The sequence below is a fragment of the Quercus suber genome, unplaced genomic scaffold (genome assembly GCF_002906115.3).
Source record: "Quercus suber isolate HL8 unplaced genomic scaffold, Cork oak 2.0 scaffold_341, whole genome shotgun sequence".
Classification (NCBI taxonomy): Eukaryota; Viridiplantae; Streptophyta; class Magnoliopsida; order Fagales; family Fagaceae; genus Quercus; species Quercus suber.
This window is the reverse complement of record NW_027069793.1, coordinates 590,613-613,205: the sequence shown is the minus strand read 5'-3', so window position 1 is coordinate 613,205 and position 22,593 is coordinate 590,613. Positions and strand designations below refer to the sequence as shown.

At 32.9% G+C, this 22,593-nt stretch overlaps 2 protein-coding genes across 3 annotated transcripts; one reads left to right on the top strand and one right to left on the bottom strand.

Annotated features, from left to right (window-relative positions):
- The first annotated feature begins 6,689 nt into the window (after positions 1–6,689).
- Positions 6,690–7,738, top strand: LOC112011834 (indole-3-acetic acid-induced protein ARG7). Its single transcript, XM_024044173.2, has one exon. It carries the CDS (start codon positions 6,864–6,866, stop codon positions 7,218–7,220), a length of 357 nt encoding a protein of 118 aa, XP_023899941.1. The 5' UTR covers positions 6,690–6,863; the 3' UTR covers positions 7,221–7,738.
- A 5,258-nt stretch (positions 7,739–12,996) lies between these two features.
- Positions 12,997–17,301, bottom strand: LOC112011856 (UDP-rhamnose/UDP-galactose transporter 2). Of its 2 annotated transcripts, none has more exons than XM_065759781.1 (7): positions 17,166–17,301; positions 16,556–17,065; positions 16,120–16,304; positions 15,742–15,942; positions 14,155–14,316; positions 13,676–14,018; positions 12,997–13,276 (listed from the first exon to the last, which is right to left on the bottom strand). In XM_065759781.1, exons 2-7 carry the CDS (start codon positions 16,683–16,685, stop codon positions 13,218–13,220), a joined length of 1,080 nt encoding a protein of 359 aa, XP_065615853.1. In that variant the 5' UTR covers positions 16,686–17,065; positions 17,166–17,301; the 3' UTR covers positions 12,997–13,217. The 2 variants fall into 2 exon arrangements, with proteins under 2 accessions (XP_065615853.1, XP_065615852.1); XM_065759780.1 differs by lacking the exon at positions 12,997–13,276 and adding an exon at positions 13,420–13,527.
- Between the last annotated feature and the right edge of the window lie 5,292 nt (positions 17,302–22,593).

The following is a 22,593-nucleotide window of genomic DNA, read 5'->3' as shown; positions in this document are numbered from 1 at the left end:
CTCCTTGTTTCTTTTCATCGTTCTTCTTCATATCAGTTTTCATGCCTATCTTTTTTATACAAAATGATTTGGGCCTTTGTGGGCCAAATAATGTTAACTGGATCAAAAGGGCATTGGGCCTAATTTATCTTCATCTGCCGAAGCTATCCTGCCAGAGAACTGTATTCTGCGGCAGACTTGTATTTTGCTGTAGATATGCGTTTTGCCGTAGATTGCTTTCACTTGCACTTCTTTCTTTGGACCCTTCTTGTTCTTTGATTTTCTTGGTGGGCCTTTGGGCCTTGCTCTTCATTGGACTTTCTTCCTCATAAGCCTTTGGATACAGATTTGTAAAAATGAGCATCAACAATTATTTAAGAAGATGATGAGATTACAATAATGTAATATATGTTGTAATTTTAAATTATGCTAATGTTAGAAAAAATAAAATAAACCAATAATTTTAATGTCACATTATTGTAATGTGCATCACATTAATGACACATCACAGTTAGGGCTGTCCACGGGTCGAGTCGGGTCGGTTTTGGACCTAACCCAGACCCGACCCGCCAGCGTCGGATGGAAGGTGGAGGGACCCGAAACCGACCGTCGGTGTTACTCGGTCAAGTCGGTTTTGGGTTCGGGTGGTGTTTGGGTCGGTTCGGTCGGTGGAGAGAGTTGTCGGATCCTGTAAACGTTGCTGGAATCTTCAAAATATTCTCCAGAATCTGCAAAAACCCAATAGATCTGCACCACAAATTGCCTAAATCAGCCTGTATCTCCTCGAAACTCGTCGGATCTCACCAAATATGGTCAAGATCTCTCTTGGATCTCCTCAAATGTCGCCGGATCTCACCAAATCTCGCTTGGATCTCCATGAAAATTGTCGGATTTGTATATAACGTTGGTCGGGTTGGGTGGCTCGGGTTTTGGAGAAGAAAACCCGCCACTTGACCCGCCAGAGTCGGGTCTTGGGCGTGGAAACCCGTCACCGACCGTCGAAGTGGTTGGTTCGGGCGGTTGCCAGTTCGGGTTTGGGCGGGTTGCTTGGTTTGGTCGGTTCCGGGTTGAATTGGACACTCCTAATCATAGTTAGGGATGACAATTTTGCCCTGTCCCTCCCTGCTTCGCCCTATGCAGGTTTTTTTTTGTCTCACAAAGGTGGTGGGGCAGGATGGGGCGAGATTTTAGCTCCACACCACAGGGTGGGGTGGGGATGAGTTTAGACTTTTTAAACCCAACCTGCCCCGCTCCGCATTGATAAGAGTTAAATTGTAAATTTTTCATAACCCTACTATTTAAGCAAGCATATCATTAGCTTATTTTATTCTACCTAACAAGGCCTTTTGCCTTTTTTTTCTTCTCTAGAAAGGTTGGAAATAAGCTACTAATTTTAACATTTTCTTGTCTTTATTATAAACAAATTTATATACTATTAAATTATTGATTTTGTATTATGAGATTTTTGTTTCTATTGTGATATTGTTTTGTTAAACACTTTAATAATATTTTTCAGTTTTTGCTAAAAATTAGTTTGATTTGATGAGATAAATTTATTTGTAATTTCAAGTATATTTTTATTAATAAAACATGTTTTATTAAAAACAATTATAATAGTTGGGGCAAATTAGCAAGAAGAAGAATTTTACGGGATGGGGCGGGACTTTACAGAGTCCAAAGGGGCGGGGATGGGAGAAGAAAATTTTTCCCATCATGCGGGGTGGAGTGGGAATAGGATAAGACAAAACCATACGGGGCGGGGGCGCAGGCCCCATCTTTCGGACTTGTCCCGCCCCATTGTCATTCCTAATCACAGCACGTTGGTTCATTTCCCTTTTATAGGGATGTTAAGATTAGTTTAAAACATGTTGGATGAGTGGGAGAACAGCAAGGGCCACTGGGTTGGTTTGTTGTTGAGTAGGTGGAGTTCCTCCTCAAAAGGGGATACTGTCACTGTTTTTCCTAAAGAGGAAAGATCCTCATTGAAATTTGCTGGAGCTTTTAGCTCTAGTAACCCCTCATTAAATGTCATTTGATTTTTGACTTTAAGAGAGAAAAAGATGATGTAGGGTGGATTTTGTTATCCAGTAGGAGATATTATGTTTTTATGAGTACATTGTTTACACATGACACCAACAAGGATTCATTGGACTCTCAATTGTCCCAAGCTCTTTTGTAAGACTTTGAACAAGTCCAAATTGATGTAGAATAATCTTTATTCCTTCCAATCCACCCCTCCTTACCATTTTCCCTTGGCTGGTTAAAAGACTTGGATTTGAACTTGATGCTTGTCTTAATCACAAGCTTTGATCAACTTCTTGTTGATTTATTTCAGCTTTAACAAGCCCAGCAAGTAGTTCTGTCAATTTTCACAGGATCCATTTTTTGCTTCTCATATGTTGGTACAACCAGCCACACACGTAGGATTCACCTCACGGGCTGGGCTTGACTCATACTGTTCCTCTATCTCTTTTCTTTTGGGCCAACCACAAAAGCAACCCATGGGTATTTTGTCTAAGCACTTGTGGCCTAACTTACTTGAGTGTCAACCCAGGTATGAACTAAATCAAGTTCGGAAGCTTGTTTAGGCCATCGGCATGGGCTATAGGGCCTTGAACAACTTGTGGGCTTTATTTTATTGATAAGTTCTCGGGCTGAAATTTGGGTTTTTTATTAGTAAAATTCTTGGGCCTCAGAGATGAATTTAGTGGAACCTATTTGAACAAGATGTGGTGTTTATTTTCATGGACGTTGGGCTGAAAAGATGGGCTTTGAATTGACTGTGGGTTTTTAGTCTTGCTGGTCTGTTGTGAAAAAAAAAATAAATAAAATAAAATCTATAAACACTCTCTACCCTTTCCATTATCTCGTTGTACTCTCATGAGTCTCATCTACAATCCTAGAGATCTTTGCGTGTCGAAATTGTAGATTCGCTGGAAGTAGTGATAAAAATCACAAAATTGATTCTTGATAGCTGGTCCGAATTGATCTATTTTTTTATTTTATCGAATCAAGTAAGAAATTATTAAGTAAACTTTATTTCAGACTCTGTCGTACTAGAAGGAATGGAGCAGGATCGCCGAAGGCTGTTCCTTTCCATGGGCTAATTCCAAATACTAAAGCCCTGTTTGGTATAGTGGTTCAAACTCACATTTTCAGTTTTTAAATAGTTTTACACATATTTTCACACACATTTTCACTTACACGTATTTCAAAAAATTACAAACAACATTACTTAAACTTCTCTGCTAAACTGCCCTAAATAGTTAGCTCATAAACCTAAAGGTCTCTGTTTCCAGCCCTGTAGGCCCAATTTAAAGCCCAGCCACCTTAAGAAGAATTGTACGTTTGTTTGTTTTTTACCCGTACAAGATCAAAACGATGGAGTGAAAAAAAGAATTAAAGCCCCTTTCCCCCAAAAGAGAGATTTAATTACGAGAGAGAGGAGAGACATAATAGAAGGACAAGTCATCCATTAGCAAATTTCCTCCATCTATTTATTGGTATCCCTTTTTCGAGTTACAATTGGTTTTCTTCATGATAATTGATAATTCTTGCTTGTACAGAAAGTTGACTCTCAGTTACAGTTACCACCTGCTTTGCTAGTTGTTTTATGACCAAGAATTGACTGACTTGCTCATTTACAACAATAAGCCAAGGACATAATAATTTTCATAATTGCTGTGCTGAAGTGGCGATTAGTGTATTGTAAAGCACATAAACTGATGTAAGTGATAATCGAAGTGATATTACACTTACATGCCACCTAATATTGGAAAAAAAAATGTTATGAAATTTGTTGTGTAAGTCATTACAATTACGAATGATGATAGGGATACTACAATTTTATAATGTAGATATAAAGTATAATAAACTAATATGTTACCAATCATAAGAAATAATTCAAATACTCATTTATTATCTCATTGAGGTGGCACCAATTACATTCATATCAAGTAAGTTTGTGAGCTTAATAACTTTAGCATTTCCCTAACTGTGCTTTGGTGTGTCTTCCCCTTTTGGTGACTGATTCAGTTCAAGGTGAAACCAACCAATTGATGGCAATCACCATATATGTATTATACATGGTAATAAATATTACTCCAAACAAGTAAATAGATTAAGAGTCTGATTAACAAGTGTGGAAGTGTATTGACTAAGGTTAAGTTTTTTATTACAATCAATCAATTTTTTTTAGAGAATCTCATAATATTTAGTTAAAAATGTATTTATTTATGTATTCATTTATTTGTTTTTATTACTTCTCAATCCAATGAAATTTCATTATTGAGTGTAATGATAACAAATCAAACGGATCTAACTTCTAACTGACCACACAAATGATTGTAGGGGGAGTTTCTTTTAAACTATGTAATAATCAATTAAGGAACTTTAGATCACATGGGTGATGAATCACAACTTTTGACTTATGAACTGATCAATGATGATGATATTGCCTTTTTGACAATGGTATTATTTATTTAAGCAACTTATACACACAAACACATGTATTCCTTTCATACAGTGTAGTTAGTATAGAAATGATGATCAGAGCCTTTAATGTGGCCTCACCGCCTTGCTGAGTTGACCGTTGAGTACTGAAGCTGAAATAGTGCGGTGATAATAATTGAGGTTCCCGCTTCATACGCGGTTTATTATAGCTGGCTCTGACTTCCGTATCAAGTTTCTTGCCCCTCCATAGCAAGTTCTGTACTTTGAAAAGTTCACACCTTGTGCCTGCTTCCTCGTTGCCAAATTGTTATAATAATATTATCTTATCAGGCATGGATCTAATATGCGAATAATGACAGCACATCAATTCAGCTCCATACTCTGTTCTGCCCTCATCAGCTTGGCTCCTTCCTTTCTTGCCTCGTGCATTTTCAATGTCTCCTTTGTCTATGAAAAGTCAAGAGTAAAATTTGCGCCTCAAAAGTGAATGTACATTATATACAAATAAGTGAGACATGGCTTGTTTATTGAAGGCTAAATCTTGTTATATACTCTTTATTGCATTTTCTATACACACTTTATGAAATTGTGATTTAAAAATACAATTTCATTTATAGGGGCGGCTTAATGCATTTGGGGGCCTAAGGAGAAAATTGGTTATCTTGTTTCATATATAAAATTACTATTAGTCAACATGAACTACGTAGAATTTTTTTATTTATTTTTATTTATTTTTAAGTTTATAAACACAAAAAAATTTGACAAAAATTTTTACATTTGTTGATGTGGCAGATTGTTAGTAGTGAGTAAAAGAGTGATGTCAGTGGTGAATCTAATTGAAAACTAATAAAAGTTTGCTAACTTGACTATTATGAAAAATGTTGTGAATTTTTTTGTGAATTGCTTTTTTTCTTTTCTTTTTTCTTTTAGAAGTGCTACATTCAGAATATTTTTTATGACAAATCTTAGGTGTTAAGTTGCTTATTGTTTTCTAGTTGAACCTACCACTAAAATTATTTTTTTTGCTGTCAATAACAACCTTTAACAATATGCTATTAAGATTTTTTGTAAAAAAGTTGTGAAAAATGTTGTGGACATAACATTTTTTTTTCTCTTTTTTATTTGTTTTTCATTTGATAAGAAAATATTATTTTATTTATTGGTTAATATTTTGGCTTAATTAATACTATTGGTTAAAATTTAGGGGCATTTTTTTCACTTGGGGCTTTAGGCGTTTGCATCAATGGCTTATACCATTGAGCCGGCCCTGTTCATTTATAATTGCAAAATGGTGAAGTAGTTTGAAAACACAAATTCACAATTTTAATTGAAATCATGTTTTTTGATGTGATATTGTGTGTCTCATATACATAGTGTATAATTAACTAACTATCACAATTTTTTTTATCGAAAATGTTATTCTTTTGACAAAAAGAAATGTTAAGATCAGAATTTTTTTTATATAACTTTTTTAATAACTTGGCCGCTCACCTCATTTTGACATAATACAAAGAAAACTCAAATCATGTCTAACACACTATTGATACTAACCTATTAATTATGTTTAACATAAACACACCATCGAAAATATTTTTACTATATACTAATCACAATATATTATATTTAACTGTTATTAAAAAAAATTATGAAAAATATTGTGACATTAGATTTTTGGACTGAACTAAAGGTAAAGGTAGTATAATTATAAAGCTGCAATAGGATGTCGGTTAATTTCACCCAAAAAAAAAAATGTGAACCAGATTCAGATTGTCTTAAAACGAACAACTTCAATCGGCTTGTCCCCCATTTTCCCGATAGCCAAGCCAAGTCAGCCAGCCAGCCAGCCAGCCAGCCAAACGCGTCCGCAGGCCCCACCTCTAATTCCATATTTCCTTCCCGTTTACTTAACAGCACACCATGCACGCAGCTCATTAATTGCTTCTTGCTCTATATATGTAAGCTCGTTATGTATTAGAGATATCTCATATCTGTTACATTAAGGAACAAAGCACAAGGTACATAACCAAAGACAAAGCAAGAGGATAAGAGATTTTGTGAACCAGATTCAGATTGTCTTAAAACGAACAACTTCAATCGGCTTGTCCCCCATTTTCCCGATAGCCAAGCCAAGTCAGCCAGCCAGCCAGCCAGCCAGCCAAACGCGTCCGCAGGCCCCACCTCTAATTCCATATTTCCTTCCCGTTTACTTAACAGCACACCATGCACGCAGCTCATTAATTGCTTCTTGCTCTATATATGTAAGCTCGTTATGTATTAGAGATATCTCATATCTGTTACATTAAGGAACAAAGCACAAGGTACATAACCAAAGACAAAGCAAGAGGATAAGAGATTGCTCCTCCAAGTTGATTTATAATTAAAGAAGATCAACAAGAAGCACGAGAAGAGGCTTATCAAGAGATAGAAGAAACATGAGGAGCAGCATTGTGAAGAAGCTGCTGTGCTGTGGAGCTAAAAGCTTCCCATCAGACGACGCTGTCCCAGAGGGTCATGTTCGCGTCAACGTTGGAAAAGACATTGTTTGCAAATTCGAGATGGAAGCAAACTACCTCAACCATCCTCTGTTCGAGAACTTGCTTCGGCTCTCCGAGGAAGAATTCGGGTATTCCTACGATGGAGCACTGAGGATAGTCTGCGATATCGATCTCTTCCAATACCTTTTACACCTCCTCAAGACCAGTAATCCCTCTGCCCATTACATGGAACTTCCTGATCTCATTTCCAAGTTCTATAGCTCCAATGCCACGCATTTACCTGCTGATAAATAACATACATATATATATATACTCACACTAAGTATATTCATGTTTCTCTCTACTTTTTTCTGGGGGGTCATCAATTTTTGTTTCATTTTTTGGACTTTCTTTTTAGATAGGGAATTATATTCTGTCTTGGATACACATTCTTGGTATGTTCTTTGACATTACTTTGATGTAATTAATGCTCGAAATACAATGAGCTAACAAACAACACCAGCATTCCCTTCGAATTTCGGGCTAAGGCATGAATAATAAATTACCTCAAAATATCTGTTGTCCCATGTCAAAGACACGAGGATGCGCGTGAGCCCGGCCTGGTGCTCGCAATGCAAGAGGTAAGTTTCTGATGCTGCAAATGATGCAATCTTTGGCACCCCTTCAAGAGGAATGGATGAACAAAGGCGAGGTTTTAGCAGTTAAAAAAGAAAAGAAGGAAAATACTATAGTCATTATAAATTTTTTGTAAAATGTTTATAAACTGATGTAACAATAAATGTGATTTGTGAATTTCTTAACATCATAATGAATGAATGTTGGAATTTTTTTTTTTAATTTTTTTTTTTTGTGTGTGTGTGTGTGATAAATGTCACATATGCTTATAAGTCTTATGCAGTTAAAATTATAGTAACTCAAAAATTGATAAAATGATTATATAAAATAGTTATAGTTACTTAGGGGCTTATAAATTCTTCAATTAAATTTAACCATACGATTGTATTGGTCAATAAATCATGGTTGAATTTAATTGTCTTTTGGGAAAGATTCCTAATTTGAGTATTTTCACTTTATGTTCTATTAATCACAAATTGTGGTATCTTATTATATGTTATTTTTTCTTTCCTTATAAAATAACCAATATTTAAAATGAAAAAAAAAATAAAAAATAAAACAAACACATGAGATATTGCAGTTGATGTAGTATAAAGTAGAACACAAAGAGTGAAACTAATGATTTTTATACATATTTTGACGATGGTTTAATTTAACTGGCAACCTAAGTTACAACTTCAAAAAAAAAATGTAATTAAGTTTTATCTTATAATAAATAAATTAAATAATGAAAACAATTACATGGAATAATTAAAAAGATGATTCTTTATGATAAGGGGTTGCCCTACCAACCTACTTAATTTATCACTCTATTATTTAGATTTTAATTTAGATAATGGGATGAATATTTATAATTGTTCTTTTATGAGTACAATAAAATCACACAACATTTTCACAATAACTGACAATAGATCAAAATAAAATAAAATAAGATTATATTAGGGCCCACCACAACTCAAAATAAGGGTATTGTGAAAATGTTGTGAGATTTTGTTGTTTCCCTTAAGCTTTTTCTATTTCAAATCAATGTCATATTAAAAATTTATACAAAACCAAAAGTCTTGTAAGTCAATTGGCACTTTCTAGTATTTTCTAACGAAAATATTTAGGATTTAAATTTCCTTTCTCTCATTGTAATTTTTGAATTAAAAATATATATACACACATACACACACATATACAAAATTTTAAAATGTAAGTTGTATATTACAAATGCCTCTATAATTTTGATAAACTACTAACAATCTCTTAAATTTGCTCCCAAAAAAATCCAAATTGATTGTTGGTTCGATTGAATAAATTTTGTATGAGGATTCCTTTTTTATTGTATTTGTGGTATAGCTTTAGAAGAGGTACTTATTAAGGATGGGAACGTGACGAGGTGAGGTCAAATTAAGGGCCCGACATTTTCTTTTGAGGGTAGGGAAAACTCGCGTAAGGAAGGAGCAGTGTGAGTCAAGTTTAGGCCAGGTAGGAGATATTTTGCCACCCTAATGGGCCATTTTCAACATTAATGAAATTGAGATTAGTATGTGTTTGGATTCCACATCCACGGCTACGTTTTGCGTTTCACGCATTTTCTCTCTCTCTCTCTCTCTCTCTCTCTCTCTCTCTCTCTCTCTCTCTGTTTTTTTTTTGTTCAGCTCGCAATTGTTGACGAGTCAACTGTGAACAGTGCTCCCGTGCACTGTTCACGGGTCCCACAAATTACACTTTTCAGCAACTTTTTCATTAAAAATAGATCTCACAGCACTATTCACACATTTGAAAATTATTTCGCTACAATGTTTTCAGTTTTCAATTTTCAGTTTTAGAAAAATAAGTTCTATCCAAATGGATCCTAAATAAAAATGGAGGGGATAATCATGAAAGTGTTAAGAAAGAGAGAAAACTAGTGTTTTGGGGGGATAATAATTGAATATGTCAAAAAAAATAGTAAATAGGATATTTATAAAAATAAAATTACACAATTTACACATACACACATATATATAGACACACACATTTGGGTGGGGGAAAATTTGCGTAGAACAGAGTGGGGCAAGAAGAGTCAGGCGAGATGAGGAATTTTTTCCATATGTACTCACTATACATATATTATTTAATGAATTTCTCAATTGCTATTTTGCTATGCCTACCGTTATCCTCAATCACATAGGAGTATATAAAGTTTTTATCCTAATCATCTTAAGAAAAAGGAAAACTACTTTAACAATATCAAATATACACAAATGTATAATTGAGATTGATATATTTCGAAATCAGATTTAATGAGGATGGGGTGTGTGTGTGTATATATATATATATATATTGGAAGCTAAAAGGATTTTACAGCAAGAAATTAAACAACAATAGCATTGCTAAAGTTATGGTTGTTAGAATCTTGATTTCGTATCTTAGAATTCCAAGATCCTATGATCCTATCCCATAAAAAATCTAGATTAGTGTAGAATTTTTCATGGGTTAGGATCAACATGAAATCGTAATCTTGGATGATGAAATGTAAAATCCTACAATCCTATTCTATAGAATCTTTACGATCCTACCCCATAGAATCAGTTTCGATTGGTGTAGGATCATTCATATAGCCTTTAAACAACATAATTGACATCCATTAAAAGTTATAATAATCATTTGTAATTATGTCTCTTTATGGTGAGATTAGGATTGTCCAACTATATCAATCAAGTTGTAATGGGTTTTGTAGGGTTTGGCGATGCAAAATCTTTGTAACTTTGGAAGCTGGATGATTTTTTTTTTTTTGGATGAGTTGTGACCTATAAGTTTGAAATTTGAAGTTTATTATATATTCATGTATTGGTAATTTAGTACTAAGTGCCTGTTTGGCAAAATTTATTTTTGCCAACTTATTTTACTATTTAGCTTATTTTACTATTTATGAGTCTCACTACACTTTTTGGTACTATTTATGGGTCTCACTGTACTATTTTAGCTAACTTTTACTTTTATTTATAGTACTTTCAACAAAAAATTTTCAATTTTAGCAAAATAAACAGATCCTAAACGAACATTACGTAATTAGTACCATTTATGAGTAATTTGTGTCAAATTTACTTCTTCTTCTTTTTTTTTTTTTCCCCCTTACGATCCTATAACATATATATAATCATTTCTAATGATTTTTCATTATGTTTTTTTTTTTTTTTTTTTTTTTTTACGGAAAGTAAAATTTTTCGATTCTTGATCTAATCCACAAAACCCTCTCACCAATCCCACCAATCCCATATATGATACCTTGGCTAGAGCAATGTCTAATAGTATAAACTACGCCAATAGCATCTTAGATTTAGGTGTATTATTGCATTAATACATCAAAAGGAGGAAAATTAAAAAGAACAAATCCTACTTTAATTTTTCGCCCCACTTTACCCATGTTTGAGGGATCCTGCTGAGAAGTTCCCTTCAATCATCAATCAATGGAGAGTTACAACTCACAACTAGAGGTTTGGGAGTTTTGTGCAAAAAAATCCACAACTTTTTTTCTTTTTTAATGAACTTAATATCTAGTTCTACTTCCACATTCATTATTTACTGCAAATTTTTTTTTTTATTATCAATTAATTAGATTAAATGCCCACAAGGGGTTACAAGTTCACTAAAATTAAATTCAATTAAGGCATTGCTTGTACATGTTACATTAATGTTACACTATGATATTCAAGAACGGAAATATTTCGACAGTACATCTCATTTGGTCGGTGAAAAAAATATCCCTATCGTATATTCGAATGCATGTGAAAAATTTCAAAACATTGATTGAGAAAAAGCACCGTTCGACAAGATTTAGCAAGAAATCAAGATGTCAAAGGTTAATACACAGATGAAGAAAATGTGAAATACCAAAATCTAGAAACAATTAAAGTTCACAACAGTTAATGTACGGAAAATGTTCCATGGTGGGCGGGGGCGCGGGCGCGGGGCCCGGGACCCGGGACCATTCGATTTTTAAATACCAGATAGGTGCTTTTTTCTATTTTTTTTTTTTTTTTCTACTGTTTTGACAGGTAATGACACAGGAATCCAGATGGATACTCGTTGATTAGCAAAGTTTAGCCCTTTAATTTAGCCATCATCATGACAAGGATATATATTATCCTCTTTTAATTTTTATCAAAAAAAAAAATTATCCTTTTCTAAAAAATAAAAAAAGTATATCGCTTTAGGCCAGTGTGCCTTAGCTTATTTTGGTGAGATCAAAATAAGGAGGATGACTCCCTTCTTTTTTTTTCTTTTTTTTTTCTTTATATATATATATATTTTTTTTAAAGAAGAAGATGACTTCTAGACGATCTAAGAAAAAGTTAAGACATTCAAAACTATAACTAATTTTTTTTTAAACTAGATTATTTATAAATTAACTCATAACAAATGGAGCCAGTCACTCCATTTGTTTTAATGAAAAACCTTATGTGAAAATAGGTTTTTGGTATTTTCCTATAAATAATTTATTTTTTAGAAAATGTTAATATATTTTTTTTGAAAAAGAGTTTTAACTTATGGTGTCCATTCTTGAAGATAACTTTTTATCATCAGGCTAATACATCAATCAGTTTTTGGTGTAGGCGAGGATTGAACCCCAGATCTCTTATACAACTATCAAAGACTTTACTAATTAAACTAACTGGTAAAATCCAATCTATATAAGATAAAATCCACTCTATATTTTCTGTCTTTCGTCATATAAAAAACATGGGTCAATGATCTCATAACCTCCTTTATTTAGCTTGACATGAGATAAAAAAAAAAAAAAAATTCACTAAAATTTTATGAAAAACAATACAATTGCATATAAAGTTAAATAAGGAAAATTAAGAAATAGATTTTCAACTTATTTTAAGGTCATTTTCAAATATAGGAAAATGAGATAATTTTCTTTAAAAAAAATTGGAAAATAATTTATTTTCTAGAAAAGGTTAATGTATAAGCAAAGTATAAGTGTGTTTATTTAAGATAAAATTAAATTTATATTTTCTTTAAAACTTCACTTTCTTTAGGTATTGTGCTTTTATCTAGTTTATTTTGTAAGTTAAAAAAAAAAAAAAAAAAAAAAAACGACGACAACAACAACAACAACAACTTTTTCAAACAGATTCGATTTTATGAGGCTTTGATGGATGTGTACAGACTGGCTGTGCTCTTTATTGCGCCTAGGCCCTTACGTTTGGTTTAAAAAAAAAAAAAAAAAGAGGCCCAGTTGTGGGGCCGCTCTGCTTTTCCTCTTTTCTTATGTGACGCCGTCGAAAGACTGGTAATTTTTTTTTTGAAACTGTAATTTTTTTTTAATATATATTATATGTCGTAAAAAATAACTTTAAGAAGCAAAATGTTATTCGTGTCGTGTATATAAGTTGTCATCTTTTATTTATTTATTTTTGGGTAAGTTATTATGTTGTCGTTTATGTTGTCTTTCGTCGGTGATAATGACAAATTAATATTCTATCAAAAAAATATTATTTATATTAATATTAAATAAAATAAAGACAAACTAATACATTTATTTGGAGATCTTTTTTTTTTCTTGTTGTTTGGGTGAATATTAATTTGGAGATCCAATAATTCCAAGAGCATCAAGCTCACCGATTACGAATGTTGCTCTTTTGTGGGTCGCATCCTCTTTAATACTCTTCTTTTGTATTGAACAAGCTCTTGTCTGCGTCAGAAATCAACCTTGTAGGCCCGGATTTTCCTAAGAATCCACTCACTTCGGGAGAGTACTAAACTTGCCAAATGGAATGAGAATTAACATACTGGATTAAAAAGGCTATGAGCTTTTAACTAGCATATGGATCTTACATTTTCAATTGTCTCATCATGATTTCATGTCCTGATCTTAACACATACAAGAGTACAACAAATATAATTTAAACAGAGCATAAGAATAAAATTAAAACTTATAAATTAAACATAAACACAATTTCTAAGATGGATGTGTATGGTCGGCGGACAAACTCCCGAGTCTTGCCGCCTGATGAGGTAAGAATAAATACAAAATAAAATGAATTGAAACTCATAAAAATACATGAAATTTCTAGCCACAAATAAGCTTTTCCCCCAAACCAACCCCCCCAAATGCTGGCCAAAAATATGTTTTTTAACCTATGCTTTAGACTCACCAAGTTCAACATCCTTGACAGGACCAGTTTCAACACCTTCCTTCAAAAGTCTGATTTCCTCCTCAGTTAGGCTGTTTTTCGTGTGGGGAAGCGTCTTGTTATTTGAATGCTTTTCAGACTCCACAGCCCAACTATAGATTACCATGCCAAGAACGGCAAGAAACATCCCCATGATGTTCTTGAAAGTTAGCTCCGAATCGAAGAGGAGCCACCCCAATGTGAGGACACACACTGTTTTCATGTGACCTAAAACCTGGAAGGAAACGGCTGAAAAGCGTCCAATGCAAAGGTACTGGCTCATGTTGCAGAATACTGCTAGGGAGCACGAAAGAAGTATGAATAACTGCACATAATCACAACTTGTCATTAGATACCAAATTAAAAAAAAAAAATCTGACATACGCATTAATGCGTAAGATAGCAATTAACAGATGTAAATGGGTTAAAAAAAAAGAAAAAAAAAAAGAATGATTGCTTACAATGGCACCAGTAGACATTTTATAGTTTGTTACAAATTTGCCACTAAGGAAATAATCAACAAATGGCCCAAGAATAAGGAGAGACATGGCTTGAATTGGAGCCGTCTTACTCAACAATTCAAAAGATCCAATTGAGTACTTCTTCTGCAGGGAACCTATTGTCTGTTCCACAAAGAAACATAGTCAGACATAGCAAATAATAATTTATTTTCCACAAAAAGTATGAATATATGTATATGTGATTCCAAAAATAAAAAATAAAAGAAATCACCAAAAAGAAATCATTATAATGGATTCCTTAACTTCATGCCCTCACAGAACAAATGATACAAATCCCACCATATTGCAACCAGAAACGGGGGCATCACTCGTGTCCCCAGTATAATAAAGTTTGGTTTCATACTAGATTTATGTTGAATTACAGATTGATCATTTTCAATATTAGAGGATATGTCACGGTTCTAACAAGTCAAAATGTTTCCACTAGAACTATTAAAAAATTTCTGTTTCCAAGTCCTAATTTTTTTTTTTTTTGGTTGGAAATGTCAATACCTAAAAAATATAAATGTTGCAGTTGAAATTTTAAAAGTATAGTTAGTCCAACAAATTTCTTTATGTTCTTACCCATCTATAATTGTATGAACCACCTATAAAATTACTAGCTGATGAAAACTGACCAACATCTTCATTTCCTAGATTAAAGATTTAATTTATACGGGAAGAAACCCATATTAAATGGTCTATAACCTTAATTGATAATTTGATACCTATTCCCATACCCAAGGCAAACTATTTGTTCATTTAGTATTAAAAATGAAGATCATTCAGTCTGAACCATAACCTAGTTGATATTGTAGTCCACCAACAATTTTTTTGTTAGTTACACAAGCACCTAGTGAGCCTTAAAAGAGGAATCTCACCTAAAGTCTCTCAAGAAACCCCCCATTAGACCATCATAGTATATCTCAATAATATTAAAAACACATATGTATCTATACACAGCTTCTGCATTAGATTCCATATTTGTTGCCTGAACCATCGATTTTTAAACATAAGTAGTTGCCAGGCCATACTAAATTATCTACCGCATGCCCTAGGCCCTGGTATGTAACATCTGTCAAAATGGCTAAGCAATGCTGAAGTATCACCAATGCAGCAAAAAGATAGGCTCTCAGCCAGTCATGTAGATGCACTGCTTGGAGACATATGTCAAGGACAATGATCATAACACATATCACAAATCTTACATTTCCAGGTGTGTAGCCAGAGTTATGTACTTCTTGCACGACAGAATGTACTCCTATGACCAATTTGTCATGTCTAGGGAGTCTAATTATTATAGTTCAGAGATTAAGTACACAGATCCAAAGCTTCTAACAATTAACTAAATAAATTCATTATGAATTATCTAATCAAGATGCAGAATGAACAAGAAATACTTGAAGGAAAATGAGACAACAGAAGAGAACAGATTTAACAATACTACAGAAACAATAAGAACTGCAAGAAAGTTCATGTTCCCATCCACATTGGAAGAACTTTCAAGAGCCAATGCAAAAATGAGTAATAGATCACATAAATACTCACAATTTGCTGCAAAGATGTGGACAAAACCGCCACGCAGGCACATACAAAACCTTTGACATTAACTTTCACATCGGTGACAGTGCAAACACCCACACCAAGGACCACAACCACAACAGCCATCTTGACTTCCCTTGAATACTGCTTGCTGTGAAGTATCCACTCCATGACGCATACCACCGGAATCATGCTAAGCTTTGAAATCTGTGGGCAAGAACAGCATGGTAGAGTTAGAGAAACATGGCTTCTAGAGAAAATAAACACCGACAGAAAAGTACAATATACAATTGGGTAGAACAATTTCTGCCCAATATTTATACAAGAGCCAAAAAGACAAGGCATACATAGAAAATGAAAACCTTAAATTAAGTCAAATCATACTTGGTAGAATCCAACAGAGTTGAGCATGAGACTGAAGTTCATCCCAGTGATGGACATGTTCGCAACAATTGAGAACCAGAAAAGCTCCCAAAAAGGAACATGCTTTGATACAGAAAAACCAGTCGCATTTGAGACCAGACCCACCAGCGCAGTCACCGCGAAGTGAAACCCAGTTAAGGTTGTAGCTGGTAAAAAAAAAAACCAAACAAAACCTTTATTAAACTCAACGAAATCTTAAGGATTTACGAAAGAGATCGGACATGAATTATAGAGAATTTCAAGAATAAAAATGTCAAATCAATCAAAATTGCATTAGCAAAAAAATGTGCACAGATCTAACAAAAAAAGTGAGATTAGGTGAGGGGTTGAAGATCTGAGATGAGATCTACAATATATAATTAAATTTTTTTTTTTAAATTTAAAGAAAGAGACTAACCGAAACTGAAAGCATAACCGCTGGACGACATAAGCTGTTTGTTAGCCATGATAATTCCGACGGAGCTGACAACGTTCATGGCCCACGCTCCCACATCGGAAACTGACGAACTCTTCTTTTCACTTTCCATTTCTTCTCTTCTCTCTCTCTCTCTCTCTCTCACACACACACACAAATTACAATTTACAGCTATATGTGTATATATATATATATATATAATTTGAGTGTGTGTGTGTGTGTATATATATATATAGAAAGAGAAAGAAAAGGCAAGGAATTGAAGATCCACTAATTAGATAGCAGATCTCAGAAAGACCCAACACCAAAACGAGGGAGGAAGAAGATGAGAAGGGATTATATTGATATATGATATGATACCAAATTGAATAATAACAATAATAATAATAATATTATTATTATTATTATTATTATATGAAAATGGACCTTTCCTTTTTCTGCTTATACCTTCTTGGTTGGCCTCTTTTTCTTTCTTCCTCTTCCTCCTTCTCTCTACAATTTAAAATTTTTGAATTAGATAAACAAAAAGAAATACAAAAAGTGTGTTGTTTTTTTGTGGTTTACACAATTTATGTATGAAATTGCCACTTACTGTTTCTAATTGCACATGAAATGTAATGAAAGGAAGGAAGGAAGGAAGGATGGAAAAAAAGTGAGATGTTTCCACGCCTAGTTCGTAAGGTATATGCCTCTTCTCACCTTAGCTCTCTAGTTTTTATTGTTGTTCCTAGTTCCTATCTCTCTATATTGTACTAAAAAAAAAAATGTAAAAAAATGTCAATGCTAAAAATTTGGTTAACTGACTTAACTCCAATGCAGCTCGCGTCGTATTCACTCGCCGTCGGTCAATATCTTTTAATATTCTTTCATGCCCTGGGGGCTGGGGGGAATAATAAACGTGTATACCTTCCTTGATCTCAGTACTAAAGTCTGTCTCTTTTTTTAATTTGCTACTTCTTCGGTTCTTCCTTATTCTTTATATTTAAATGATAAATTAAAAAAGAAAACGTATTCCTGTTTTTTTGGTAACTTTTAGTAAACGTCTCCCCCAGTAATAATGAAAATTAATTTTTCAATAGCATGGCGTTCCACTAAGTCAGTCAGGTTTTTTTTTTTTGATTAAGTCTTAACACTCTTTTTTGATTAAGTCTTAATACTCTTTTTTGATTAAGTCTTAACACTAAGTCAGTCAGGTTATTTACTCAAAGAAGAAGGGGGAAAAAAAAAGTTAATCAGGCTATGATTATAGAGAAATTAAAATATTATATATATATATAATAATTATAATTATAAAAAGGCGTCTGTTTGTCTGGTCATCCTAAGTCCCAAATCCTAAGTCCTAATTATTTATTTATTTATTAATTTTTAAACAAACACATGCAAGGAATAAAGTTCTAGCACAAAACACATCCCGAATTTAGTTGATTTAAAAAAAAAAAAACCCTTTTATTTGTAAGTTGTACCGGTGAAATAGGTACTAGAAAAGCTCCTTATCAATATAACTCTAGTTAATTTCTTTTGTAAAAATTGACAGTAGTCAGTTATAATTTCTCTATTACTCAAGTGATTTTTTTTTTTTTATAGAAAGTATTAATCAAGTGATATTAAATTGATCCTTTTAGGAATATTTGTATGAAAAATACTAACAAGTGTCCTTAGATATTTGTTATAATTAGTTTTTATTTTATGTTTAAAAGACAACATGTTAATTTTTATAATTAGTTTAACTTTTACCTAAAGTTTATCTTCTCTTAGTATCAATATATATATATATATATATTTTTTTTTTATATAAGAAAGTGGAATCCCCACCTTTAGCTACACTGTTGAATATATGGCTATAAAGGACTTTAAAAATCTCATTGATTGATCTAATGATAGATGGAATGTAGGACTTCCGAATTCATAAAACAAGTTTATTGAACCTATATACAAGTAGGGTTGTGCTAACGGGTGTCCTAAGGGCATTCATTAACAATCTATTTTAGAAAAATTTTGATATTACTTTTATGAGAAATGAAAAAGACTGTCAAAACATTAATTTTTTTTTTCCATAAAAACTTTCTTTAACTGGATTTTTAACCAATACCTTAAGGGCACTCGTTAGCATTTTCCAATATTTATTATATTTTTAATGCAATACCAATAATAAATATGACAATATTTGAAACATATGATGTTTGTTACGTGATTATCAAGTCAATACATCAATCAATTTCCTTTTTGTAAAGGTGTTTTCTAATGAAAATCTCTTATTAGACAATACATTACTTTACTCTCTTTTTTTTTGAAAGAAAAATACTTTACTAACTAGAACCAATAATGTAGTACTAATTTTGTCAAGAGCCTTATAATTTGATTGGCATGTCCTCATGCACAAAGTGCTTCGGGGCTTAGGAAGGAAAGAGTTCAAGTTGCGGTATTAGCAACATATTGTAACTATCTAAAAAAAAAAAGTAGTATTAATACTAATTATATTCATTGTTATGGTAAACTTAATATAGTAAAATTGATTAGTAGCTTGATCTTAAAAAAAAAAAATTAACATTAGCTTTAACATTTTATGATGATTCCACTTTAATTAACAAACATTTTCTAATTTATTAATTATATAATAAGAAAAATATGGTTTTTTTTTATAATATTAGAATATATTAACCTAATTGGAGTGGATAAAGGTGAAGATCAAAAGTTATTATTTATCTTAATTGTGTTTTTTTTAACGAATGGTTACTTTTATACTTTTCCATAAATTTACACAAATACAAAATTAGAATTTGTAGAGATGCCCTTGTTATTATAAACTCTTTATTATAAACCCATATCAAAATAATATTATTAATTAGCAATGCATATATTAGTCATAAATCATTTTTAAAAAAATGGTAAAATGCAAAAATGACTCTCTAAGTTTCTTCAGATTTTATTTTAGTTTTCTAATTTTACTTTCGTTTATTTCAGTCTTCTAAGTTTCAGATTTATTCAACTAAGGCATTTCTGTCAACTTTTGTTAAAAAAATTTGAAAAAAAAAAATCTAGAAAATATTTTTCAATTATGAATTGAATTTTTTTAATTAAAAAGATTTGAAGAAAAGTTTAAAAATTTGAAAAATTAACCACAACATATAACAAAAGTTAATGGAAAAACCTTAATTGAATAAATTTAAAAAGTTAGAGGACTAAAATAAATAAAAACAAAGTAGAGAACTGAAATGAAATCTGAATAAACTTGAAGGGTCAATTTTGCATTTTAACTTAAAAAAAAATTATGAATTTGTGTATATCTGTAAACTTTTTTTTAGAGAGTTTTAATCTATAGCATCCGTTCTTTATAATAGCTATTTATTATCAGACTAAAATATCAATTAGTTTTTTGGTATATATCTGTAAACTGATTTGTTTTCTTAGCATATTATATATATTCAACTTAACGGGAATTGAAGCAGGAAATAGAAAAAGAAGAACAAATCTCATTCTCCTTGATATATGGCGATGATTCACATGATCGCATCTACCATGGCAATAAATATTAACATTTTATTTTTATTATGCTGAGTGAAATGTGAATATATAATTACCAAGAAATTTATGTCAGCATGTCATTCATGCCACGCTCGCTTCTTATTTATTTATTTATTTTATAGAACAGTCGCTTTTCTATAATAAATAGACACATTTAAAAATAAAATGTGTCTATTTATTATTATATGTCTTTTGTCAAAATATAAATACGACAAATTAACCCCATCTCATTGATTTGTCTCTTGCCGATGCAGTCCCAATCCCAAATTCTAATTTCTCTGGCGTCGTCGCTCGTCAATTGATTCAATTCTCCTAAATTGTTTTCCTGATTCCTCGTTGGTGCACTCGACCTTGTTCTAGGAAAGAGGAAGATGAATAAATGGATCAGAATTAAACAAATTGATTAAAAATTAAAAATTCAGATTCCAAGAAACTATAAACACTTCATAGAAATTAAAAAGGAGGGGGTGACTGCTTTTAAAGTCAAAGTCCGAGTTATATTTTTGAAAATTTTACAAAAAATAAATAAAAAATTAAGACAATTGACCCAATTTCATGCCTTGTTAGGATTAAACAATAAACACCCTAATTTAGAGAAATGATATGTTTATAATATTTTTACAACAAATTTTAAGTGGCAAGTTGTTATTGGTTGTTATTGTTAGGGCAAAAAAGTAATCTTAATGTTAGGTTCAAATTTAAACCAATAACAACTAACCACTTATGATTTGTTGTAAAAATGTTGTAGACGTAGCATCTCTTCTCTAATTTATTAGGGGTGACAAAATGTTGTATTATTTTAATAAAAATTGTTATCGTGCCTAATGTCTAATGCCATAAAAAATACATGTGGCAGCTACAAACTCTAGCTCTACGTGGAAAAGGATAGTGAGAAAGGGAGCAAGCACCACCTGTATAGTTCCTCCTTTGAAAAAATTGAAACGCACAAGTGCTGAACTCTTTGATTTTGAGTTATCTAGGAAGAAGAAACAGGTTTCTTAGGATGATCAAGACACAACAATTGAATTGGCAGTGGCTGACAATCAGCCCCGCCAGATGCAATGAATATACTATGTTGGAACTGTCATGGGTTTAGGAACCCACAGACAGATCGGGAGCTTGGAGATTTGATTCGGGCACAAGATTCCTTAGTCATGTTCTTAGTTGAAACATGGGTTGACAAAGTTAGGCTAGAGGAAATTAAGGTTCGGTATAAATTTGAAGGTTTGATCAAAGTATCAAGAGCAAGAAGAGGAGGCGGGGTAGCTATTTATTGGAAGGAGGAGTGTGATTTTTCCATTGATACATACTCCTCCAACCATATTGATGCTATAGTGAATAAGGAGAAGGAAGACGAATGGAGATTCACCGGTTTTTATGGTGAGCCAAACACAAGGAATCGACATGAATCTTGGGCAAAGTTGAAAAGATTAAAAAGTAAGTTCACTCTTCCATGGTTGTGTGCGGGAGACTTTAACGAGATCATGAAGACAGATGAAAAATTGGGAGGAAGGTTCAGACCAAGAAGACAAATGGAACTTTTCGGGATGTGCTTGACGAATGTGAGTTTAAAGACTTGGGTTTTATGGGAGGAAAATACACTTGGTAAAGGGGGACAGGAGGGGGTAACACCATAAGGGAAAGGCTAGATCGTGCAGTTGCCACCATTGATTGGACAGACATGTTCCCTGCAAAAAAGTTTGTGCACTTAGAATGTGGGTCTTTAGATCATAAGCCCTTAATCATTCGGCTAAAAGGGATTCAAATTAAGCAGCGGAAACCATGGAGATTCGAATAGATGTGGCTTAAGGATGCTAGATGCAGTGAAGTCGTTGATCTAGCTTGGGGACGGAATTTTCCAGGCAACCCGATTGTTCAAGTGGAAGGTAAAATAAAGGAGTGTCAAGCAAAATTAAAGTAGTGGAGATGGGTTTCTTCTGGGAGTATTACTCGTGCCTTGAAAAAAAAAAAAAAAAAAAAAAAAAAACAACAACAACAACAACTAAGGCAAGCGGAACAGAGGGCAATTAGGGGAGAAACAATGGAAGCAATGAACCGATTAAAATGGGAGATAAATGGACTGTTGATCAAGGAGGAAAAGATGTGGAAACAAAGGTCAAAGGCTTTGTGGCTAAAAGAGGGGGACAAAAACACAAAATTCTTTCATAATCAAGCATCTCACAAATACAAGAGAAATAGAATTGAGGAGTTGAAAAATGAAGCAAGAATAGTATGCATCGATGAAGGGGAGATCTCGAGCATCCTGATTGACTATTATCAACATCTATTCACTTCGGCCTTACCATCACATGTGGAGGAAGTTCTAAGGGTCGTACCTACTATTATTACCGAGGACCAAAATGCCATGCTAGCTACGGAGTTTGTCAAGTCCAAGGTAGATGAAGCACTAATGCAAATGGAACCGTTAAAGGCACAAGGATACGATGGATTACCTCCTTTGTTCTACCAAAAATTTTGGCCATCTACTGGGGAAGATG

Coding starts and splice junctions, on each gene's coding strand:
- LOC112011834 (XM_024044173.2), top strand. CDS start 6,864: ATGAGGAGCAGCATTGTGAAGAAGCTGCTGTGCTGTGGAGCTAAAAGC.
- LOC112011856 (XM_065759780.1), bottom strand. CDS start 16,685: ATGGAAAGTGAAAAGAAGAGTTCGTCAGTTTCCGATGTGGGAGCGTGG. Junction 14,317..15,741: donor CCACATCTTTGCAGCAAATT/GTGAGTATTTAT, acceptor TTTGTGGAACAG/ACAATAGGTTCCCTGCAGAA. Junction 13,528..13,675: donor TGTCAAGGATGTTGAACTTG/GTGAGTCTAAAG, acceptor TTACCTCATCAG/GCGGCAAGACTCGGGAGTTT.